The following is a 20,703-nucleotide window of genomic DNA, read 5'->3' as shown; positions in this document are numbered from 1 at the left end:
TCTATTAAATACATACAGAATAAATTAAATATTTTCCTAGTTACATTCATTAGTCTTTCAAGCCTCATTCTCCTGCCAGTTGGGAAAATGAAGGAAGAAAAAAATATGTTCGTAGTCTGAGCGCTGGAACTTTTGGCTTATACTTCATTAAGTCCAATATTCAGCAATAAACTGATTAATGGATCTACTTGATTTATTATGGATTAATCAACTAGAAATTAAGTGAAGTTGGTGAATTAATACTTAATCCAAATATAACACTGGCGAACTCTTGGAGATGTTTCACACCTTCTGCAGAGGAGCATTTATTTGTGTTAAAAGCATTCCTCTGAAACTTTTTATGTGCTGAGTTTCCCAAACATGCATTTGCTTTTTATGAAGTTTTAATAAAGAAAAAGAAGAGAAAAGGAAAGAAGACTGAGACTTTCATCATCTAGGTCTTGCATGTGCAGAAACTTAAAATAATATACACAATTTTCAGGTCAAACAAAGAGGTCATTCTGGAAATACACAAGATTTTTGCTGCCTTGATTAGCTGTGTTCAGCCTAACAAATTCCTAAAAAGACTTCCTAAATGTATTTGTTTAGAATCTAACCCTCTAATGTTAAACAGAGAAAGAAACAGATGTTACATTTTATATTCCACTTCATTTATTTGATGTGTGGAAAATGTAGGCAGGTTATTAAATAGTTTAAGCAAGTGGGATCACAGAATTCCCATCTTTGCACTACCAAGTACAGTTCACAAGCTTCAGAAAAGAAGCAGCTTTGAGGTTTCTGCGAGGAACAAGTGATATTAAATAGCTTAGCACCTGGATAATATTAACTTTAATTACAAATGTGATAAATTAAGTATGTACTTCTAAGCTTAGAACAAATACAATCATTGCTGATTCTGTTTGTTTAAAGTTCTCCAGGTCATTGATTTTTACATTAATCCATCAGCTGTACAGCACTGAGTGTCCTCTCCAGTCAATGCAATTAGTAACATCTCATGTTAACCAGATGTATGCCTAAGTCCCACCATTTAAGAATTTTGAAGAGGCTCACCATTCAAGACTACAGCTTCTCAGGATCCTGCCAGCTTAATATATCATAAGAAAAAGAAATGCTGACAGTAAAATTTAATAGGAGTCACCTGCAGAATGGCTTTCATCTTTATGTGATAGCTCTGTTCATGATGATGTGACATTAACGCAGTGATCTGAATAAAGCTGCAGGGAGAAATCTTTGGTGCAAGCATGCAATTCCTCCACAAGAACTGTGCCCAGCAGTCTGGTTTTGGACAAGCACCGTAACAGCTAAATTGAATGAGCGTATGCATGCGTGTCCTTGTTACACTACTACCAACTCCCAGAAAAAAAAACCTGGTCCCCAAGTAATTGCATTACAAGCTGTGAACACAGGAAGAGGATCTTTGTCACTCTTGTGATATTCCTGGTCTCGTGGCTCCTTTGCTGTGGCCTTTGCACACAGAATGCTCTCTCCTGTGGGTACAGTATAAATACAACATGAGGCAGCAGATGGATATGTTAAACAGAAAGGATATATAAAAGTGCAGTGAGACAGCTGTGATTTCCATCCCTGGGAAGAGGGCACAGAGCATCCGCAGTGGAGCAGTGGTGTGTTGTAGGACACAGTACAGGTGACTTTCCCACATTTCAAGAAGCTTATCAGTGGATTGGGCTGGGGCATAGGCTGGTGTGAATGCAGTTGTTTAACACAAGGAGCAGGTTTATTGCAAATTCTTTTTGAACAGGAAGGAGGCTGCTTTTTCAAGAGAAAGGAGGTTGTGGATCCAGAGTTCCAGCAGGGTGAGCAGGAAAGCTGGGCAGGACTGGCACCCAATATGCCATTATGGCTGAATTAATAACTAACTGCTATTGTTAGTTACCACTAGAGTTGTCTCTTGGCATGTGTGTGGTCAGTCTCCTAGGATTCTGCTTAGCATGCTGAATAGTGCACCAAATACGCGAGGTTTTAGGAACTGACTTCTCCCCACCACAGGCTGAACGTGAAGTGAAGCAGACTAGCTGTGGGGGCTGAGGTGGGGTGTTTATGTAGGTCTGAACAGTCCAGTTCTTTTAGAGGTATCATAAGTGGGCTGGGGGGGGGGGAACCACCACCACTACCCCACCCTCTTCCCCCCCCCCCCCCCCCCAAAAAAAAAAAAAAAAGCACCCCTTTTAAAGAGCTATCCTTTTATTTTCTTTTGGTGCCTTCCAACTCAGAAGCAGGTCAGACTAACTCTGGTAAGTCTAATGGTAAAGAACATTGTGTCTCCGATTCCTTGGCCTGTTACTGAACTCGGTACCTGGCAGAAGCAGAAAAAGCATCCTGTTCATTTGAAATGATTTAACATTTACGGTTTTCCCTGTGTTTCTGTGAAAGAGTTTCTTATGGTGATCCCTAGTGGATAGTTACAATCTACTTAAAATGCAGGCTCTGTAAAAACCAGGAAAAGAAAACACCCTTTATGATCAAAAAATGTTTTGTACAATTAAAAAACCCACCTTGTTGTTTTGCATTGAATGTATCAAAATTACTTGTCCAAAATGAAGTTTCTGTCCTGTCCTTTAGAAAGAGGTAGGGGGGGAAGGAAATGGCATAGCTCCACAAAACTCTGATTACTCGGGTCTGTTTTCATAGCGGGACATAATACAATAGTTAAAGGGGGCTGTAGGAGCTATTCAGTGCTTGATGGATGCTTGCTCTACTTTGATTCATATTTAAAACCTGTTAGTTAAAAAAAACTGGAAACAAAAGAGAAGCTATATGAAGGTAAGCAAATACTGTTTCTAGAAAGAAACTTTTTGAACAGTGGGGAAAAAAGTCCTACCACCTCTTTAGCTTAGTCAGGCACTTCAGATGCCCTCGACAGCCTGGGTATCGGAAGGGGATGTCTTGTGAAGGATCCATTTTTATGGCGCTGTGCACACTGCCATATTTATACTAATCGCTTTAGCGAAGGTATATGAAACACAAGAAAATTCTGGTGGTTTCTGGAGCCCTGTTGATAATTTCCCCTTTATTGATGAAAAATAAAATTCCTGCTTTTTAATTTCTCAGGTCCCTGCATCCGAGTCCATGTTGTGTTCTGTTCACATTGAGGTAATGGGAAAGGCAGACTTTTTCCCAGGAATCCAAAATAAACATTTATCTTGGTGCCTTATGAAAAACACGAAGGAAAGGAAGCACGTTGGGCCTACAGAAGTGAGATAGTCTTTTATATGGGGATAATTTATTGATTCTTGGGCTTTTGTGAAAGGAGAGTTCATTGAGGTGTATGGCCTAATTAAATAGACTGGAACAATTCTGATTCTGGCATTTTTCTTAAAACTGAATATATCCTGTTACATGTTTGTGCAAAATGAGCAAAGGTGGCATTCAGGACTCTTACCACCCACATTGCCTGTTGTAATAAACCATCTGCCATAATTCTTAGTGATTTAAAAGTGTGTCCCACGTAGATTTTAACCCATACCTGGAGCTGTGAAACTGAGAACAGACTGTATGGCTCTTTCCCCCTGCCCTTAATTACTAATAATCAGCAATAGCTGGCAAAGCTTGAGTGCTTCGTGGTGGTAATTCTCTGTCCTGAGCTCAGCTTTCTGTAGACTGCAGCACATGTAACACAGCATCATGGCAGGGCAAGCGTTAGTGAAATGAAAGAAAAGATTGATGGTTATTTTTGAACCCTTGTGAGGAGGGACCGCAATGTGCCAGCTGAGCTACTGCATCTTCAGGTGTTGGGAAATTTAAGTGCCTCTCCTTTAGAGAGAGACACTAAAAAACTCTTGCATGTTCTTACACCAGTTCGATATCGTATAGTGTGTGTTTCAAAGACACGGGGCCTTTTAAAAGCCTGTTGATATAAGTCCAAACAGAATTTAATAGATTTTTAGTGCTAGTATGTTTTAGTACTTGAAATGACTTTGGATGGGATAATATTTTTAATGTTAGTTTTGAACTACACAGAGAGTACGTTGGAGTTACAGGGACACTAAAATTATTTTTCAATATTTATTAATGCACTTCAGGGCATCTTCTAGTTTCATAGAAAATATTCCATGATGATTTATTTCCGTTTGCGCTTTTCAAGCAGCTGTGTATTGTAACATAGAATATTTCAAATTGTTAGCTAAATCTATGTTTTAAAGTATACAATTCTGGTTTGTTCGTCTACCGAGTTGTGGGATTTTCACTTCTTTGTTTTTTATTTTCATACCGTAGTTGCTGGTGTTGAGAAGTGTGGCTGTTTAGGCTGTCTAGGTATCAGGGAGGGGTCACACTACCATTACAAGAATGTAAAACATTGAACTTGGCGTTTGGAAAATAAAAATGAAGTGTCCTTCAGGTTTTCACACACCCAACTATATCCTTAGATAATGGACTGGCTGAGTCTTCTTGCTTCCAAGATAGTTGTATTTGAAACAAATCCCTTATCTCTTGGCTGTAGCTTCTTACAATGGATGGTGGGGAGGAGAGTGGTAAGGGTTTGGTGCACTTAAGAGGAGAGGAGAAACAAGGCAATGGGACTTCTTGCTGGAAAGCTGTTGGATCTGATACAGCTCTGCTCTGCTGCTGAACTGGTGACTATCTTTATAGGTACTTCCCAGTTACAGGTGGGAAGTATGGTGCCATGGATTAAGCCTTCCCTATGGCTTTGGTGGAGCACAGCATCTAGCAAGGATTAGGAAAACAGAGTTTTGAGACACTGTTAGAGTGCAGATCTCTTCGTACAACTTTACTAGCTGCAGCGAGGCAGTTTGGCCAAAAAATATTTCCAGGACAGAAACTCGTGTCAACCTGAGACGTGTGCTGAGCCCTAGTAAACAGCTGACGTGCAGGACTCTGATCTGTGATCTGTGCCTCCAGGGGCACCCGGGCAAAAGCTCTCTTCTCTGGGGAGCTGCAAGGTCACCAGGGAGAGAAGCTGGACCACACTGACGAGGGCAGCGTTGGCTGTTGTGCTCAGAGGTTGGCCAGGGAGGAGACCCAGGGGAAAAGATCTGCTCAACCCTGAGCAGCTGTGCTCAGAATTGGGGTGCTCACCAGCTCTTGGGGGATGACATGGCTCAAGAAGCAGCGCTTTCATCTTTGCGTCGTAAAGGATAGCAAATACGTGGATGGCTCCAGAAAGTATCTAACGAACGTGTTTTATGTAACATAGTATAATTAAACACCTGCTTCTGTGAGAGAGGTATGGGTCGAGTGAGAAGGAATTAAGATGAGTGTTATTTTTAACAGTTTAGCCAGCGCTCAAGAATTGACTTAGGAAGCAAAGGTCACAAGTTCAGCAGCATTTGTCACTTCAGCCCAGTTCCTAATTAAACAACTTCAACATTATAATATCACCATAAACTCAGAAGTCCCACCATTTTCGTGTACCGCGTGTGCGGTAGTACACAAGCATCAGATGTAAGTAAGTCTCAGCCTTCAAATCTTTAGAAGTATTTTTCTAAAATACACACATATATATATATGTATTATGTATATGAGTTCATCAGTAAGCCAAGGGCTGCTGAAATGTGTTTGGCAGTAGTCCCTGCTGCCTCCAAAGGCAGCTGAACAAACAGCTCCAGCGCGCACAGGAAGACAGGCCAATTGGGTAGGAGGGCAGGAGGGGACAGCGTGGTAGATTTTTTGTGTCCCAGCGTGAGAGAGAAGCACACTGCCACCTCTGTGTTTACGGAGCCGCTAGGAACTGTGCTGAGGAATTGCTTGAGTCTGTGGTTGGGGTAGTAGAGAAAGACCTTCCTAGTTTTCCAGCCTATATTAAATGACCAAAATGACTTTAAATAAACTTTACTTAAAGCTTTGTCTGTCTTAAATTAAAACTTAGTTTGGGAATTTGACCTAATGGGGTCTTGTAGGCTCTTGTAGGGCTCTTGGAAAGAAAGAAAAATTAGGTTGTTTTTCTTTATGGGGGGAGAAAAAACTCAGCAGTCTTTTCTTTAATGGCGATTGTTGTTTTCAGGGAAGGCTTTCCTGGAATAAGATTATTACAGGGTGTTAGTAATGTGGCATCACTTTGCTCTTTTTATGGCATCCTTTTGCCCTTTCTGACTTTGCTGCTTTAGCAAACGCTTTCTCTGCATTTAACTTGCAGTAAGCTAGGAGGCTTCAGGTGATGGACCGCAGAGACTTTGCTGGCTGCCCGTGAGGAAAGTGTGCGCAAGACCAAATGATTTCTGAGTAGCGGAGTTTATTGAGGCCACATCTGCAGCCTGCATGATTTTACAACCACTGTTAACAGAAGTACAAGGCAAGGAATCTCCGCCGTCTATTACAGCTATGCAGCGTGAAGTGCTGTTATTAGGACCAGCATTAGGAGCTGGAAAGCCAGATACAGCCAGTGGAGGGAGAGAAACATCTTGAAGGGAGCGATTTAGGGAACTAGGAGGAGGCTGTGCCCTTCAGCATCTGCCGTAGCTCCCAAGTAGCAGCAAAACACTGTGGCAAGCAGGTCCAGTGAGCGTTGATTGTGTGGTACTCTGTAACATGATGAGTGGGGATGCTTCTACTTCTCCAAACTACTGCCTTTCAGATCTCATAATCATCTTTCTCCAGAGTTTAACGTGACCTTTTTTTTCCCCCCCAGTGTCGTTGCGCACTGTGACTTGCAGTGGTTTTGAGTAAATGCCAGGCCACCGCGTCCTGGTGCAGGGCTCTGGAGGGACGCAGTGACGGGCTGGCCTTGTCCTGTAGTGTGCTTATGGGAAAGGATTGTGGATGTGGGATTCAGACAGCCACCGGCAGCAGGACACTGATAGCAAAAGCGTTGTTGAGTATTACATGTCCATTGAGAGCTTCTGTTCAATGATGCCACAGAAATTTCCCTTTCAATATACAGAAATAGGTTGAAGCCAACCATGAGTGACTGCGACGGAGGTTTCCGCATTCTACACCCACTGCTTTGGGAAAGACCTTGTTGAGAATGAGAACATCACTGAGATCATTAGTGGGATCAAATACTAATTTTACTTTTGTGCACTTGTGATGTGAAAAGCAATTTAATATTGCTGATGCTGTTGCACATTTTTGTAGCACTGGTGACCTGGAAGTGGCATGCTTTCTGCTCACTCCTGCATGTGGTTGTAGCAATCCCAGGCACAAATCCAACTGGACGGAGAATGGATTGAGAGCAGCCCTGAGGAGAAGGACTTGGGAGTGCTGGTGGATGAGAAGCTCAACGTGAGCCGGCAATGTGCGCTCACAGCCCAGAAGGCCAACCGCATCCTGGGCTGCATCCCCAGCAGTGTGGGCAGCAGGGCGAGGGAGGGGATTCTGCCCCTCTGCTCCGCCCTGGTGAGACCCCACCTGCAGCGCTGCGTCCAGCTCTGGAGCCCCCAACATCAGAAAGAGATGGACCTGTTGGAGAGGGTCCAGAAGAGGCCACGAAGATGATGAGAGGGCTGGAGCACCTCTGCTGTGAGGCCAGGCTGAGAGAGCTGGGGCTGTTCAGCCTGGAGAGGAGGAGGCTCCGGGGAGACCTTAGAGCGGCCTTCCAGTGCCTAAAGGGGGCTGCAGGAAAGATGGGGGAAACTCTTCAGCAGGGCCTGTTGTGATAGGATGAGGGGTACTGGTTTTAAAATAGAGGGAGGCAGATTCAGATTAGACATTAGGAAGAATTTTTTTACACTGAGGGTGGTGGAGCACTGTCCCAGGTTGCCCAGAGAGGCGGTGGATGCCCCATCCCTGGAAACATTCCAGGCCAGGTTGGCCGGGGCTCTGAGCAACCTGATCTGGTTGGAGATGTCCCTGCTCCTTGCAGGGGGGCTTTGAGGGTCCCTTCCAACCCAAACCATTCTATGATTCTATGATTTCTAGACTATTGCTTCCTTTCTCCTCTTTCATTGCAGACTGTCATAAACATTTCTCCTGATACTTCACAGTTAGCAGTCTCCAAAAAAATTCTTCATTCAATATTCTGTGCAACAACCATTTTCCCTAGTTTTGATGCTTTCCTTCTTATTCATGCTTTCTATTAGGACAAGCCCTTCGTATCGGAAGCAGCTAGGAAAAAAGAGAGAGACTTGGTAGCCAAAGAAATTGAGAAGGTTCAGGTCTCTATTCAGACTCTGTGCCAGAGTGCCCTCACGCTTTGCAGGATCATGAATTATATTCAAGAAGACATGGATGCCATGAAGAACGAGCTGCAGATGTGGCAGCACGAGAACAGACAGCACGCAGAAGCTCTGCAGAAAGAGCAAAGGTGAGTGTGGTCAGGGAAAGTTTGATTTATCTCTCGAGATGGATTCCTGGTTTTAGGAGAGGGGAGAGTTTTGCTCGCTTTTCAAAGCAAATTTGTCATCAGTCATTTCTGTGGTTTGGGGATATTTTTTGCAGTCTGAATTGGTTTTTGAAGTGTTAAAGTGTTTTCCACTCAATTTCACACGATATACAGGATAGCAGAGATGGAAATGTCTCTGTGATATGAGAGGGCTTGATTTGTTTTCTTCTTTTCACAAATATATGAGGAGCAATGAGGGAAGAGCTTAGTAAACAAAGTAGATTTTGAATTGGGATTAGGAGTGGATTCCTAAATCACAGCCTGCTCTCTTTGGGCCATTGAATTCAGCGTGTTCTGCACTGATTTCAGCAACAGTTGTCATCTGTGCAAGGTTAAAAAACTTTGGAAAGCCAGGAGAGTGAAGGTGCATAATAGAAAGAAAGAGGTCAAGCCTAGAAATGGTTTCCTTGGCCTTACTTGTCCCAGTAGTGGGTCTTTGTACTCCTTGAAAACAGAACCTCCCTTCCAGTGGTGTGTCCTCCGATCTTAAACGTGAGCTAGATCTCAATCTTCTTGGATTCACCATCAGCCTAGATAGATTTGCTGCTCCCTGAATTGACGTGCTTCCCTCATGCAGAAGGAATTATTTGTGGTATTCTTAGCCCAGTCCTATCTCGGTAGGTAGCAGTGTGTGAAGTGCTGGAAATTTACAGCTGCTGGCTTAGTCCACTGCCTGGGGTGGGAACTGGGCCTTTGGTTCACGTATAAAGTGTAAGGATGTTAATTCCTCACACTTAGGTAGCACCTTCTATCCGCAAACCTTGACAGGCTTTAAAACTTTGCTTGGCTTCAGAATGCACGACCCCTGCAAACAGAAGGGAAATGGTGTTTGGCTTTATTTTGCAGTTGGAGAAACTGAGGAACTGACTCACTTGCCTTTGCACCACACCTAGTGACAGGGAGCAAGTCTCAGGCCATTCTCCAGGCACGTGCTGACTCAGTGGGTCCAGTCTGACCTTGCCAAACAAGTCATTTATACTTTGTCTGGTTTCCCAGCACGTGTACGTGCTTTGCTGGCTCCGTATGTCCCCTGAGTTCCAGGGCGACCTGTCCTAAGGACAAGACTGTCTCCTTGACAGTGATGCAGAAGGAGAGGGGGGTGGGAAGAAGGAACTTCCCAGCCAATTTTGTTTACAGATTTATGTCAAACCCAGCTTTACAACGGTCAATTGTCTCGGGTGAGGCTGTGGGCAGGCCAGCATCCCCTCAGCAGAGCCACTCGGTTCCCTTTACCGAGCTAAGACCGCCGTAGTGTATCCCTGCACTTCAAAGTTCCGTATGAGATCCCAGTCGGATCAGCGTAGTGCTAAGGCATGTCCAGTTCTTCAGGAAAGAATTACAGAGCATCGGAGGCGAAGGAGACAATGCTTCCCATATGTACTGGAATTTGGATGCATGTCTTTGTTTTCTTTGCTTCTGTGAAAGACAATGGAAGGATCCCATTGGGGAAACGTTAGTGCAATTTCTAGTGATGCTTTTTGTGATTTATGCTAATGTGGTAGAAAGGAGGGGAAAACGAAATGTTTGTGAGATGTGGACTTTAGCTAATGAGCCCTCAGAGTGACTGGGTAATTGAGAATGACAGCAGGCTAGTTCAGTCTGTCACTTCCCTGGCATTCCCTTCCTTTCTGAGGATGAAGCAAGCATTATGGAAAGGGGCACATTTGTTTTAAAGCCAAACAGCCCCATTCACTTAAGATGCGTTGATGTCCTTGTGGTTTATTAGCACAAGATTTATTAAATTCCCTATTAGTCTGGGATTGCCTGCCCTTGTCAGCAGCTAGCGACAGGTCAGTCTTCATACAGCTTGCCTCTTGTCAGATGTCTACCTGCTGTATCTTGGTGGTGCTGGTGTGCCTGGTTGTAGGAAATAGCTGGTAGCAGGCCAGCAACCTCCACTGCAGTTGTGTTTGTTCCTCTCTGCCACATCCTTCTCTCCTTTAAGCTCTCGTGGTGAGGCCCACAGGGATGACTGTTACCACATGTGTCATGGTAGGACCTGGGGTCCCTGTAAAAAGGGAGTGTCCTTAGAATCATGCAATGGTTTGGGTGGGAAGGGACCTTCAAAGCCCATCCAGTCCAACCCCGCTGCAAGAAGCAGGGTCATCTCCAACCAGATCAGGTCACTCAAAGCCCCATTCAACCCGACTGAGCACTTCCAAAGATGGGGCATCCCCAACTTCTCTGGTCCTTGTTTGGTTATATCCCACAGAGCTTCGTGCCACTTCCTCCCCGGGCCAGATGGCTGCAGCTTTTGGCTGGGTAAAATGAAAGATGTGCTCGACGTATGCATAGTGTGGGTGAAATAAGTGCAAAAGCAGATCTAGCAGAATTTTAGTAGAAAGTAGGATTTTAGCAGAAGAACTAGATCAGCCAAGAAATGGCTGTTTACTGTTAAATTGTGGATGATCTCTCTTGAACAATATTCCTTTTCTGTCCACGTTGTTAGCTTTGCCTTTGTGCTTCTTATTCTAAACTTTCTTTCAGGAAGAGTGGGCAGAACTTAAATTCTTTGCAAACTTTCAGGTATTGAATGTACTTTCTTGGAGGCTTAAGTAACCCAAAGCAGCATAATGTTTCCAATAACACTGGTCTCTTTGTGTGTCTTTCAGCATCACGGACAGTGCTGTAGAACCGTTAAAAGCTGATCTGGCTGAACTGGAACAGTTGATTAAAGACCAGAAAGACAAGATCTGTGCTGTAAAAGCTAATATTTTAAAGAACGAAGAAAAAATCCGGAGGATGGTTCTTAGCATAAATCTGTCTTCAAGAAGGTGAAGAAGAGGAAAAAATAAAAGCCTTGGGACTCACTGACATTCTTACCAAATAGCGGAGAAAAATGAGATATGTCTCGTTTAGCTATAAAATATTTTGGGACCGGAAGGCTAAAAATTATATAAAATCCCATTATTGTGTTGATCTTTAGATGTTGATATTACCCAGGATAAACTTCTATTTGTTCAAATGCTCAAGTTGCAGAGCTATTTAAATAATTTGTTTGTTTAGATGTGAACCGCTGTTACTCACTTACCAGGTCTTCACAGCCCTCTTGGCCTGTTGAGCACGGTTCTTTCTGCGTCTCCTTCTTCTCCTCGTTTCCACTGAGGTTACTTTTGAACACGCTGTCATAAAAATAGCTATTAGATACTTCTTTTGCCCCCGTAAAAAAAAAAAAAAAAAAATGTTCCAAACTGCTGAAGGTCAGAAGGCTCCTGCACCCTGTTCGTTCTTTCCAGGTAAAGTTATTGACAAACCAATGCCACAAGGTCAAGAAGTAAGGCTTTGCGTGACTTGCAGTTCTTTGCATCGTTACAGAGATGATGTCATGTTTTCAGAGCTATCAGGAATCTTATTAGGAACAACTGAAAATGCAATGCCAGCATCCCCACGTAAGGGAGCAGAAGTATTTCATCTGCACAGGTGTTAATTCCATTTTTATTGCATATGTTCATTTGGAAAGGATTAATTTAAGTACCTGTTTCCTCCCAAATGCATGTTCCTGCAACTTTTTGTACGTGAATCATTCCACTGATTTATTTTAGTTAACTGCAGATGTCTGTACTGTTTTCCTAATGACCTCTTGAGTGTACTGCGTGCTACAGTCCAGCTTTACTTATTGCTAAATCTGCAAAGCGTATTAGCGTAGACACAACTGTATGACACTGCGCTGGGCGCGGAAGGCTTTGGTCCCCCTGCAAGGCCGTTCTCTCAAGATTTTTATAATGTGCGAGCACATCTCCTCCCATCTTGTTTGGATTGTGTATGAAGTGCTAGCGTCCTTTTTTTTTTTTTTTTTCCTTCTTTGATTGGCAAATCTGTGTGTTGTTTTGGTTTTTTTTCTCTTCCTGGGCCTTGAAAAACCTACCAAACAGATCATTGCCAAGCAGCGTGAGTATTTAGTGTGCTAAATGTGGACGTTATAAAGGGCAGCATGCTTTGCTGCATGGAGTTTGGTGAGGTGGAGAGGTAGTAGAGGACTTGTGAAGGAATAGGAGAAATATTCTGATCTGTTCTTAACAGCACGTGACACCACGGTCTTTGCTTTTGAACTGTCACTTCAATTTTTAAATTTCAGTATGTGAACTGAAGTGGTGAGGCAATGTTGTGGGTAGGATTCAGAGAGACAGGACTCCTGCAGTGACCCAGCGCTGCGTTGCCACCCTTTCCTACCATGCACTGCTCCTCACCCAGGGCTGGAGCCTCTCTCCGCAGCATCCTGGGTCTCATCACACAGAGGAAAATGGCTTCAGGGTGCCCATCAGAATCCCCAGAGCCCAGAGCTGATGGGGAAAGCCTGTGTGGTCAATATGTAACTTTGGAGCGGTTTGAATGCTCCCTCCCTTCTCCCTTTAAATCATTGCATTGAAAAATACAGGCTGTGGTCGAATTGCTCAGATTCCTGCTTAGACAGGGTTTGACCCCCGAGCCCCTGGTCCCTGGTCCCCACTGCTACAAGCCCCTTTAAAAGCACAGAGAGATTTGTTAGCAATCCCCCAGCCTCTGTCACCCCTTGCTGCCTCTCCCACGCCCCTTCTGCATCCACAGACAGGAGCAGCGTGGGGCTGCTGGGGCACAGGACTGGCAGAAAGCAGTAAGAGCAGGCCAGTAGCGGACTGTTGAGGAGCTCTGCAGGGGCATGAGGAAATCACTCGGGCTCTGCCCGAGGTTAAACGGGATTTAAATAACGACTTTTCCTTTCCCTCAGCTACCCTGGTTCATGAAGTTCCCTTCACCAGAGCCTCTCTTCTTATCTGCCCCTTGCTGATGGACGCTGCCCACTCTTTGTGTGGTGACATGACCAATGCATTCATCTGTCCTTGCATTAGAAGTGACTGTCACAGAATCACAGGATGGTTTGGGTGGGAAGGGACCTTCAAAGCCCATCCAGTCCAACTGCCCTGCAAGAAGCAGGGACATCTCCAACCAGATCAGGTTGCTCAGAGCCCCGGCCAACCTGGCCTGGAATGTTTTCAGGGATGGGGCATCCACCACCTCTCTGGGCAGCCTGTGCCAGTGCTCCACCAGCCTCAGCGTAAAAAATTTGTTCCTTATGTCCAATCTAAATCCACCTCCTCATTTAAAAGCCTTTCCCCTGGGTTGGGCTGGAAAGCCTAGGGCTTATATAAACCTGGGGCTTGAAGGCACTGATTTGGCTCCTGGAGGAGACCTTAGGGAGGACTTCTGGCATCTTTATGCACCCGTTTTCCTGTGCTTGCTGCATCAAATATCACATTAATCAAGAATCAATTAGTGTTAGGGTTTAATAACATCTGACTTCTCCCACAGTCTTAGCTGGCCCTTGTCTAGATTTGCGGTGTTTTCCAGTATGACAGAACGAAGCTCATGCCTTGGAGCTGAGGCTTGGTTTGATTTTAAAGGCAGGTTGAGGATGCAGCACCGAAAAAGCAAATAAACGGCCGTGCCTGGCGAAGGGGAAAGGAGCCTCCCTGAAAACAGACAGAGAAGAGTGTGCGCGCGTCTGCCTGCGTGCCTCGTGCATGTGATGCCTTGCCTTGCCTTTCCTTGGGCTTGCGTTTCAGCTTGTGGGTGGTTCGTACGCGAGGGAAGCTTGGCTAGCACGGTGCTTTGGGGTTTAAAACCCTTACAGTCTCAGGCCCTCTGGCGCTAATGGAGCCTGACAGTTCTGGGAAGTAGGACTTGTATTTCATGACGTGCCTGACATTCCTCTCTTGTGCAGGTCAGGAGGTGGCTGCCAGCCCCTCTGGTTTGGGGCTGGGGAATATTTCTCAACTGAAAAGGTAGAGCTGCCGGCAGGATCCTGAAACGCTGTGGCTAGCCAGCGAGGGACGGGTGATGGGACCTCCCCAGATCAGGAGGATAGAGGGGGCTGGAAGGGGATGGCGGGGTGAGCTCAGAGGTCTCCACCTGAGGACACGGGTGGGTGATCTGACTGTTGGAGAGAGTTCCCTAGGGTGGGAATGGAGGAGGACGAGTTCTGTGTTCAACAATGCTGGGGGAAAGGAAGCCTGAAGGGTTGAGGTGAGTAATGGACTCGGACAGAATTTGGACCCCAGAGGGTCCAACTGTGGTTGTGAGGGAACCTCTGCTCACCTGGGACCTCACCTCTCAATTCCGGAGACACCAGTGCCGGGTGTCCCGAGTCCAAATGCACCAGCTGTTTAGGCTGCTTGTAAATCCAGCCCATTGCTTCAGTGTTCTTCCAATCCACCTCGTCGTCAGGCTGAGCTCAAAAATCGGGCTCCCCACAAAAGCCTGTTTCTCTGCCCTGTCCGCAACAGAAGCCCTGGGCAGGAAGGCTCAGGTAGGGCTGTTCACTTTGCCGGTGTCTGAAGCTGTGAGATTTGTCTCACCCATCCATGAGTTTGAGTCCTTCAGTTTCAGACCCTGCACCTGAGTCTGATCAGGTGTCTCTTCCCATTTCATGGAGGCAATCTGCCAGGGTTCCTCGCCCATCACAAAGGCAGATGCCCTGGGGCAACAGGCTCTGCATATCCCTTCTCCCCCAAAATCTCATTCCTCACTGGTACCCTCTGGGTGGAGGCAGCGTCTCACATTCAACCAGCTTGCTCGGGGGCTGAGCTCACTCTTGTTTTGGTCCTGATGGGACCTGGTTCTGCTTGGTGGCATGTATAGAATCATAGAACGGTTTGGGTTGGAAGGGACCTTAAAGACCATTTAGTTCCAACGTAGATGTGGAATTAACAGTTTTGCAAATGATCAGCTCTTGCCAGAGCCGGCACTGGAGTGTTTGTGTGTTTGTGTTTCAGCCTCGGAGGTAAACGCTGCGTGGTTTGTCCCTTCCCTTCTGTGGCTCCAGGCTGCCTGCTGAGCTGGGAGGACAGCTCTACCACTGTTCACATTTCTTTATCCTCACCAGCTTGGGCAAAAGGAACAGCAGCATCATTTTTACACTGAAATCTGAAATTCCTGATCATGTATGTGCAATCCAGGGCACACCACCTCCAGCCAGCCCTGGAGCACCTGTCCTCAAGTCAGATCTGGGTTTCTTCACTCCATTGAGCTGCTGCCTGATCTTGCTGTAGCTACCTCTGGTCTGGCTCAGCAATACTGGGTGGCTGTGCTGCTGGGGATCTGAAGGGGGGATGGAAACTCCTCCTGCTTGCTAAGCTGGGAGGGCTCCTCGCTGCAATGTGCCGTATTGGATTGCTTTGTTTGCGAAGCCAGAATGGTTCAGAGGCCTTGGAGACCGTCTCTTGCCTATTGGGTTACTTCCCATGAGCACATCTTGGAACATAAAGGGGAAAATGCCCATTACTTTTAAATGCTTTAGAATTGCAAAGCTCTAGCTACATTTCTGCGCTGTTAGAGAAAAGCCTGGCATTTGTAAGTCAGCCAGCCCCTACATGATTTAAGGGATGCAGCCCATTGAAACCTAATTGAAACTGGGCTCCAAACAGCTTTGCTTTAAAAATTAAAAAGCCCTAGTTATTTTTTCTCTCTCTTTTTTTTGTTTGTTTGTTTGGTTGTTTTTTTTTTTTGTTTTCCCTCAAAGCACTTTGGATCCATCCACTGAGGAGGCAACCACCGCAGCCTGACTCAGGGCAGAACCGTGGCTGTGGCTAGCCCAGCAACTGCAGGGCTTTTTGGGGGTTTCAAGGGCTTTTGGGAGCGCATCCTTCTCCACCGGAAGAGTCCGAGGGAGCGGGCTACCGCTGGGACCTTCCATATCTTAGATGACTGGACCCTGTCTCAGCTGAATTTGCACGCTTCCCTCTTCCCGCAGTCTATGTGCACGTGTGGAGGTGAGCCAGTCTAGCACGTGTGATGGATTCAAGAGGTGCCAGCTCTCGAAGAGCCCCAGGTCTGTCCCACGACGCCCCTCATAGCTGCCTGCAATGCCGAGGCACTTCTCTTCCAAAATACTTCCTGCCCTGTTTTGTGAAAAAATATTAAGAAATAACATTTCCATTTTCCAGTGAGAAATTTAATTAGAGGGAATTAAAAGGTATAGTTTATAGTTTAATTTAATGTGATGAAAAAAGGATTAGCTCCCTCCCCCTCCTACCCAAATCTCAACCTAAGACAATGGCAGCCCGGCCTCCAATTGCACCGGACAGCCGCAGAAGGGAAATGCTTACCAGGAAGAAAAAGGAGAGAAATTCGACCCCAGATTTACAACCTGTGAAGCAGAGGTTGCATGGGTTAACCTTATTTTAGGTCCCACAGACTCGACTTTGTTGTGTGCCCAGGAATGGGCTGAAAACTGACTTTTTTTGGCTACTTTTGCAGGTCACTTGTGTGCTCAGGTGCTGTTTTGGACCACTGAGGCTCTCGGTTGTGTGTACACGGCGAAGTGTGTGTTCAGACATGCGGGGAGTGTGCACTTGTCCCTGCAAGGTGGGGTTTTCCCTCCCAGGCGGTTTCTCCTTTAGGACGTTTTTTTTTTTTTGGCTAGCGGTGGTGTTTAGGAGTATCAGGCAAAAACGAATGGGAGGGGTCTGGCCACAGGGACATTGGCATTGTAGGGTTTCCCCCGTTGTGCTCAGGCCAGTTGGGTGGCAGGTTCTGGTGCACAGGAGAAACACTCTGCCTGGTGGTCCCTGCTCCAGCCCTTCTCTATCATCCAAAGCAAACATCTGCTGTTCGGGGGGAGAAGCCAGATGTGGCTTCTTCCTTTCGGATCTGTCAGGCTTGTGGCGCAGCCCGATGCAAGGGAGCTTTCTGCACCTTCCCAGCTCCAGTGCTTTTGCCCTAAAATGACTTCTGGGGAATCCTTGAACATCCCAGGACTTCAGCAGGACCAGGAGGACTTACAGTGCTGGGTAACAGCATCATCATGCTGGTTATCTTTGGTTGTGCCATTTATTTTTCTCAGAGGCAAGAGATAGGGTTGGAGCCCTGCTCCGAGGTGGAACAGGGAATCCTTCTGTCATGCTGGTCGTGCCTGGTTCCTGCATCAAGGGATAAGCTGGTCACCAGAGCTGGGACCCAGATGGAGCTCACCTCCTCCATTTATTGGAATTTGGGGAAGCAATGTGGCAGGATCTAAATGGGTTAGCCAGGAGGCACGCGAAGCCAGAGCAAATGACCCAGCGATCCCAGAAAGCCTCTAATCCTACCAGAGGATCTACACTTGGTGGCAAATATGCTGAAGACATTCTCCCCAGGTGCTGTGCCAGAGGTGCCCAGGACACAGGGGAAGAGGGTGCCCAGCGATTGCCTGGCCCAGTGCTTCACTGGGACAGGCAATGAAGCGTAGATGCCACCTTTGAAAATGGATCCAGCCCTGGAAGACAAGGACTACGCCTGCTGCGTTACTTCAATCTCAACTCTGACTTGCGCTGGATAAGGTGGAGAAAGGCAAAGACGATATATAAACGCCACCTTTGGCCTTACAGGAAAAGCAGCACCCGAACACATATAAGGACAACCTTCTCCTTCAAGTTGGGGAGAAAACAGGTTCTGCAAATGAGTCCGCTTCTCTAAGGAAAACTGATGTCTCTTCAGCTTTTGAAGAAGTGGAAATTTCTTCTAAAGAAAAGTGTTAGTAGAATTGTTTTTTTCTTTTTATCTTTTTAGAACTGTTTTTCCTCTGTGTGAATTGGCTGGGTGATTTCTGTCCTTTTCCGTACTGGCAGTGCTTCCACGTACGGTGGCTCTGCAGAGGGAAAGGACAGGGCTGGCGTTTGCTGCCGGTCCCACACCCTGTGGGTGAGAGGCTTCCAGAGACGGCAAAGGACGTGATTTCCCCTATTCCTGCTGGAGCAGGGTGGGCCTGGGGAGCTCGCTGAGCACCGCTCTCCAGCAGGACCTGTGGCTGGGGATGCTCCCCGTTCTCTCCTCCCAAGTGGATGTTGTCGAGGCAATGAGTGAGAAGAGTCTACCCTGGGGCGCCCATATGCCCCTCTTTACTGCAAGGTCTGCTAAAGGTCAATAGCATAAATAATACAGAGAAGGAAATCTTCACAGGAGAAACTACTGAAATAAATGAAGTAACCAGCAATAACCCAAACCCTGAGACAAACAGAAGGAACTTCATTTTCCTGAGAAGAAGAGCAGGTGTGCCCTGCATGCCCAGGGTGTACCAGGACCTGCCTGCCTCAGTTTTCTGCTGAACCGCATTTAGGGAGCTCTTGCGCTGCAGAGCTGGGGAAGGGAACAGCCCTTGCTTCCCATCCGGTGTAACCGCTTTTGTTTGAAAAGATAATTATGGGTGTAAATTCCTCCCTCCCCAAAAGGCCAGAAGAGCTCATTCCAGGTGACTGGGATATAAACCAAGAGGACTTCTCTTGATTTAATGGAAAAAGCATATATTAACAGGGCGCTTTTTTTGTTTCAGAAGTGTGCCTTGGTCTAGAAGGAAATGAATGGGAAGTGGTACAGAAGCTGCGTGGAGGAGCTGCACAGTATCTCCCAGTTCCTGGGCTGGCAGCCTAGCCACAGCGCCCGCTTTCTGGCTGACAGCTTTACGCCAGGTTAGGCTAGTGGCAAGAGGTGCTTAATTTCTTCCGTGCTTTCAGGTTTCTCTGCTTTTTGGAACAGCCATCTGCTGATGCTGGAGACTCAGTGTTGGCAGTGCTTGGGAGGAGCTGGGAACACACATCGCATTGCCGAGCTGTCTGGGAAGGAGAAGCTGTTTGGAGAAGAAGCAGTTCCTCCGAGCAGGAGGTTTGGCTTTAACCTCGAGAGAGAGAGAGAGAGAAAGGAAGTCTTTCTGTCCAATTCAAATAATCCCGGCGGTGCTTCCAGTGCATGCTATGAAACTGGAGTCAACCTGAGGTAGGCCCTGGGTCAGCACCAGTGCATGGAGAACAGGAATGCACAGGTACCAGAAGTGATGCTGACGGATTGTGAATAAGCAGCCAGAACACAGAGATCATAGAATCATAGAATCATAGAATAGTTAGAGTTGGAAGGGACCTTCAATGGTCATCTAGTCCAACCCCCCTGCAAGGAGCAGGGACATCCCCGACTAGATCAGGTTGCTCAGAGCCTCATCCAGCCTGGCCTTGAATGTTTCCAGGGATGGGGCATCCACCACCTTTCTGGGCAACCTGTTCCAGTGCTCTACAACTCTCATTGTAAAAAATTTTTTTCTAATATCTAATCTAAACCTACCTCCTTCTAATTTAAACCCATTACTCCTTGTTCTATCACAACAGGCCCTACTGAACAGCTTCTCCCCATCTTTCTTGTAGGCCCCCTTGAGGTATTGGAAGACCGCTATCAGGTCTCCCCGGAGCCTCCTCTTCTCCAGGCTGAACAGCCCCAACTCTCTCAGCCTGTCCTCATAGGAGAGGTGCTCCTCTGATCATCTTTGTGGCCCTCCTCTGGACCCTTTCCAACTGGTCCATGTCCTTCTTGTGTTGGGGACTCCAGAACTGGACGCATGGACGAGATGCTGGGCTTTGTCTCATCACATCCTCCCAAAGGCAGACAAGCAGCCTTTAACCATTTGCACAATGCTTTTTTTCGTTTGTTTTTACTGGGGAGATGGAGTGGGAAGTGAAATAGCCCACGATGCTCTTCTCTACAATACCCAAGTTACTCCCTTGACCATCACAGATTTCTGTGTCGCATTTCTCATTTTAAGGATAGATGGGAAAGAAATAAGAGCGCAGTGCCGTTTTCACAGTTCTCAGCTACTGCCATGTCTGAGGATGTGGAGAACAAAAAAAGAATCCTCCGACATCTTAAAGTGTCTGGACATCAGAAAAATGGCACTGAAGTCAAGTCTGTTTCAAACAACAGCACTCGTGGTTAAACGAGTGTGTGAAAATGTTCGTAAACTGTATCACGGGGAGAAAGGTGAAAGAAAACAGGCTGACAACTAGTAGTGTGTATGAAGTGAAGTGGCCTTCATTTGCACAGGTATTAAAGTCTGTAAGTTTAGGAAACCAGAACAAAAGGCTCAGAAATGTACGTGCTTCGACACTTGTGTTAACCTGAGAAGAACTGCTAGAGTAGTGTGTTTTGACTTTGCATAACGCTGACGGAAACAGCTAAAGACACCCTCACCCCACTGAGGGGTGTCTGGGAATTCCCAGGAGGCACTGGGCAATGGCAGCTCTGACTTCAGAAAAACACAAAGCCAGGCAGGAGTGAGCCTGGGGAGCGCTCACCTGGCGTTTCCCGCTCCAGCCGCGACCGCAGCAAGCAGAGACCTCATTTCTTTTTGTACTGGTTTTACAGCCATGTTGGCTCATGGTCACCAGTGACACCATCCTGGCCGATGCCCTACCTAGGGCAACACCTACGTCTGCGCTACCAAGTCTCTTTGGGTTTGTCGGAACTGCAGACTCATGGCTGGCTCTTCGGGAATTGTCTCTGCAGAGATTTGGGAGAAGGAGAGAGAGGACAGGAGAGGAAAAAATTGCTCCCTTTTACGTGTCGGTTAAGATGTGGAATTCCTTTGCAGCTCATGTGGAGCCTGTCTGTCCTTCAGGACGACTCTTGCTTGGTTA

At 46.4% G+C, this 20,703-nt stretch overlaps 1 protein-coding gene across 4 annotated transcripts in view; it reads left to right on the top strand.

The window, feature by feature from the left end:
* Positions 1-11,305, top strand: part of IFT54 (intraflagellar transport 54) — a 51,492-nt gene extending 40,187 nt beyond the window's left edge. For 3 of the 4 annotated variants that reach the window (XM_086751485.1, XM_086751483.1, XM_086751484.1), the window contains 2 exons: positions 7,995-8,218; positions 10,909-11,305. In XM_086751485.1, coding sequence (XP_086607611.1) covers positions 7,995-8,218; positions 10,909-11,074 — 390 coding nt within the window. In that variant the 3' untranslated portion in view covers positions 11,075-11,305. The remainder of the gene's footprint in view (positions 1-7,994; positions 8,219-10,908) is intronic. The other variant, XM_086751487.1, reaches the window with a different exon arrangement.
* Positions 11,306-20,703: the final 9,398 nt, after the last annotated feature.

Source organism: Chlamydotis macqueenii, chromosome 6 (genome assembly GCF_036417535.1).
Source record: "Chlamydotis macqueenii isolate bChlMac1 chromosome 6, bChlMac1.mat, whole genome shotgun sequence".
Lineage (NCBI taxonomy): Eukaryota > Metazoa > Chordata > Aves > Otidiformes > Otididae > Chlamydotis > Chlamydotis macqueenii.
The sequence above is the reverse complement of the archived record's forward strand: the minus strand, read 5'-3'. Positions and strand labels throughout refer to the sequence as shown.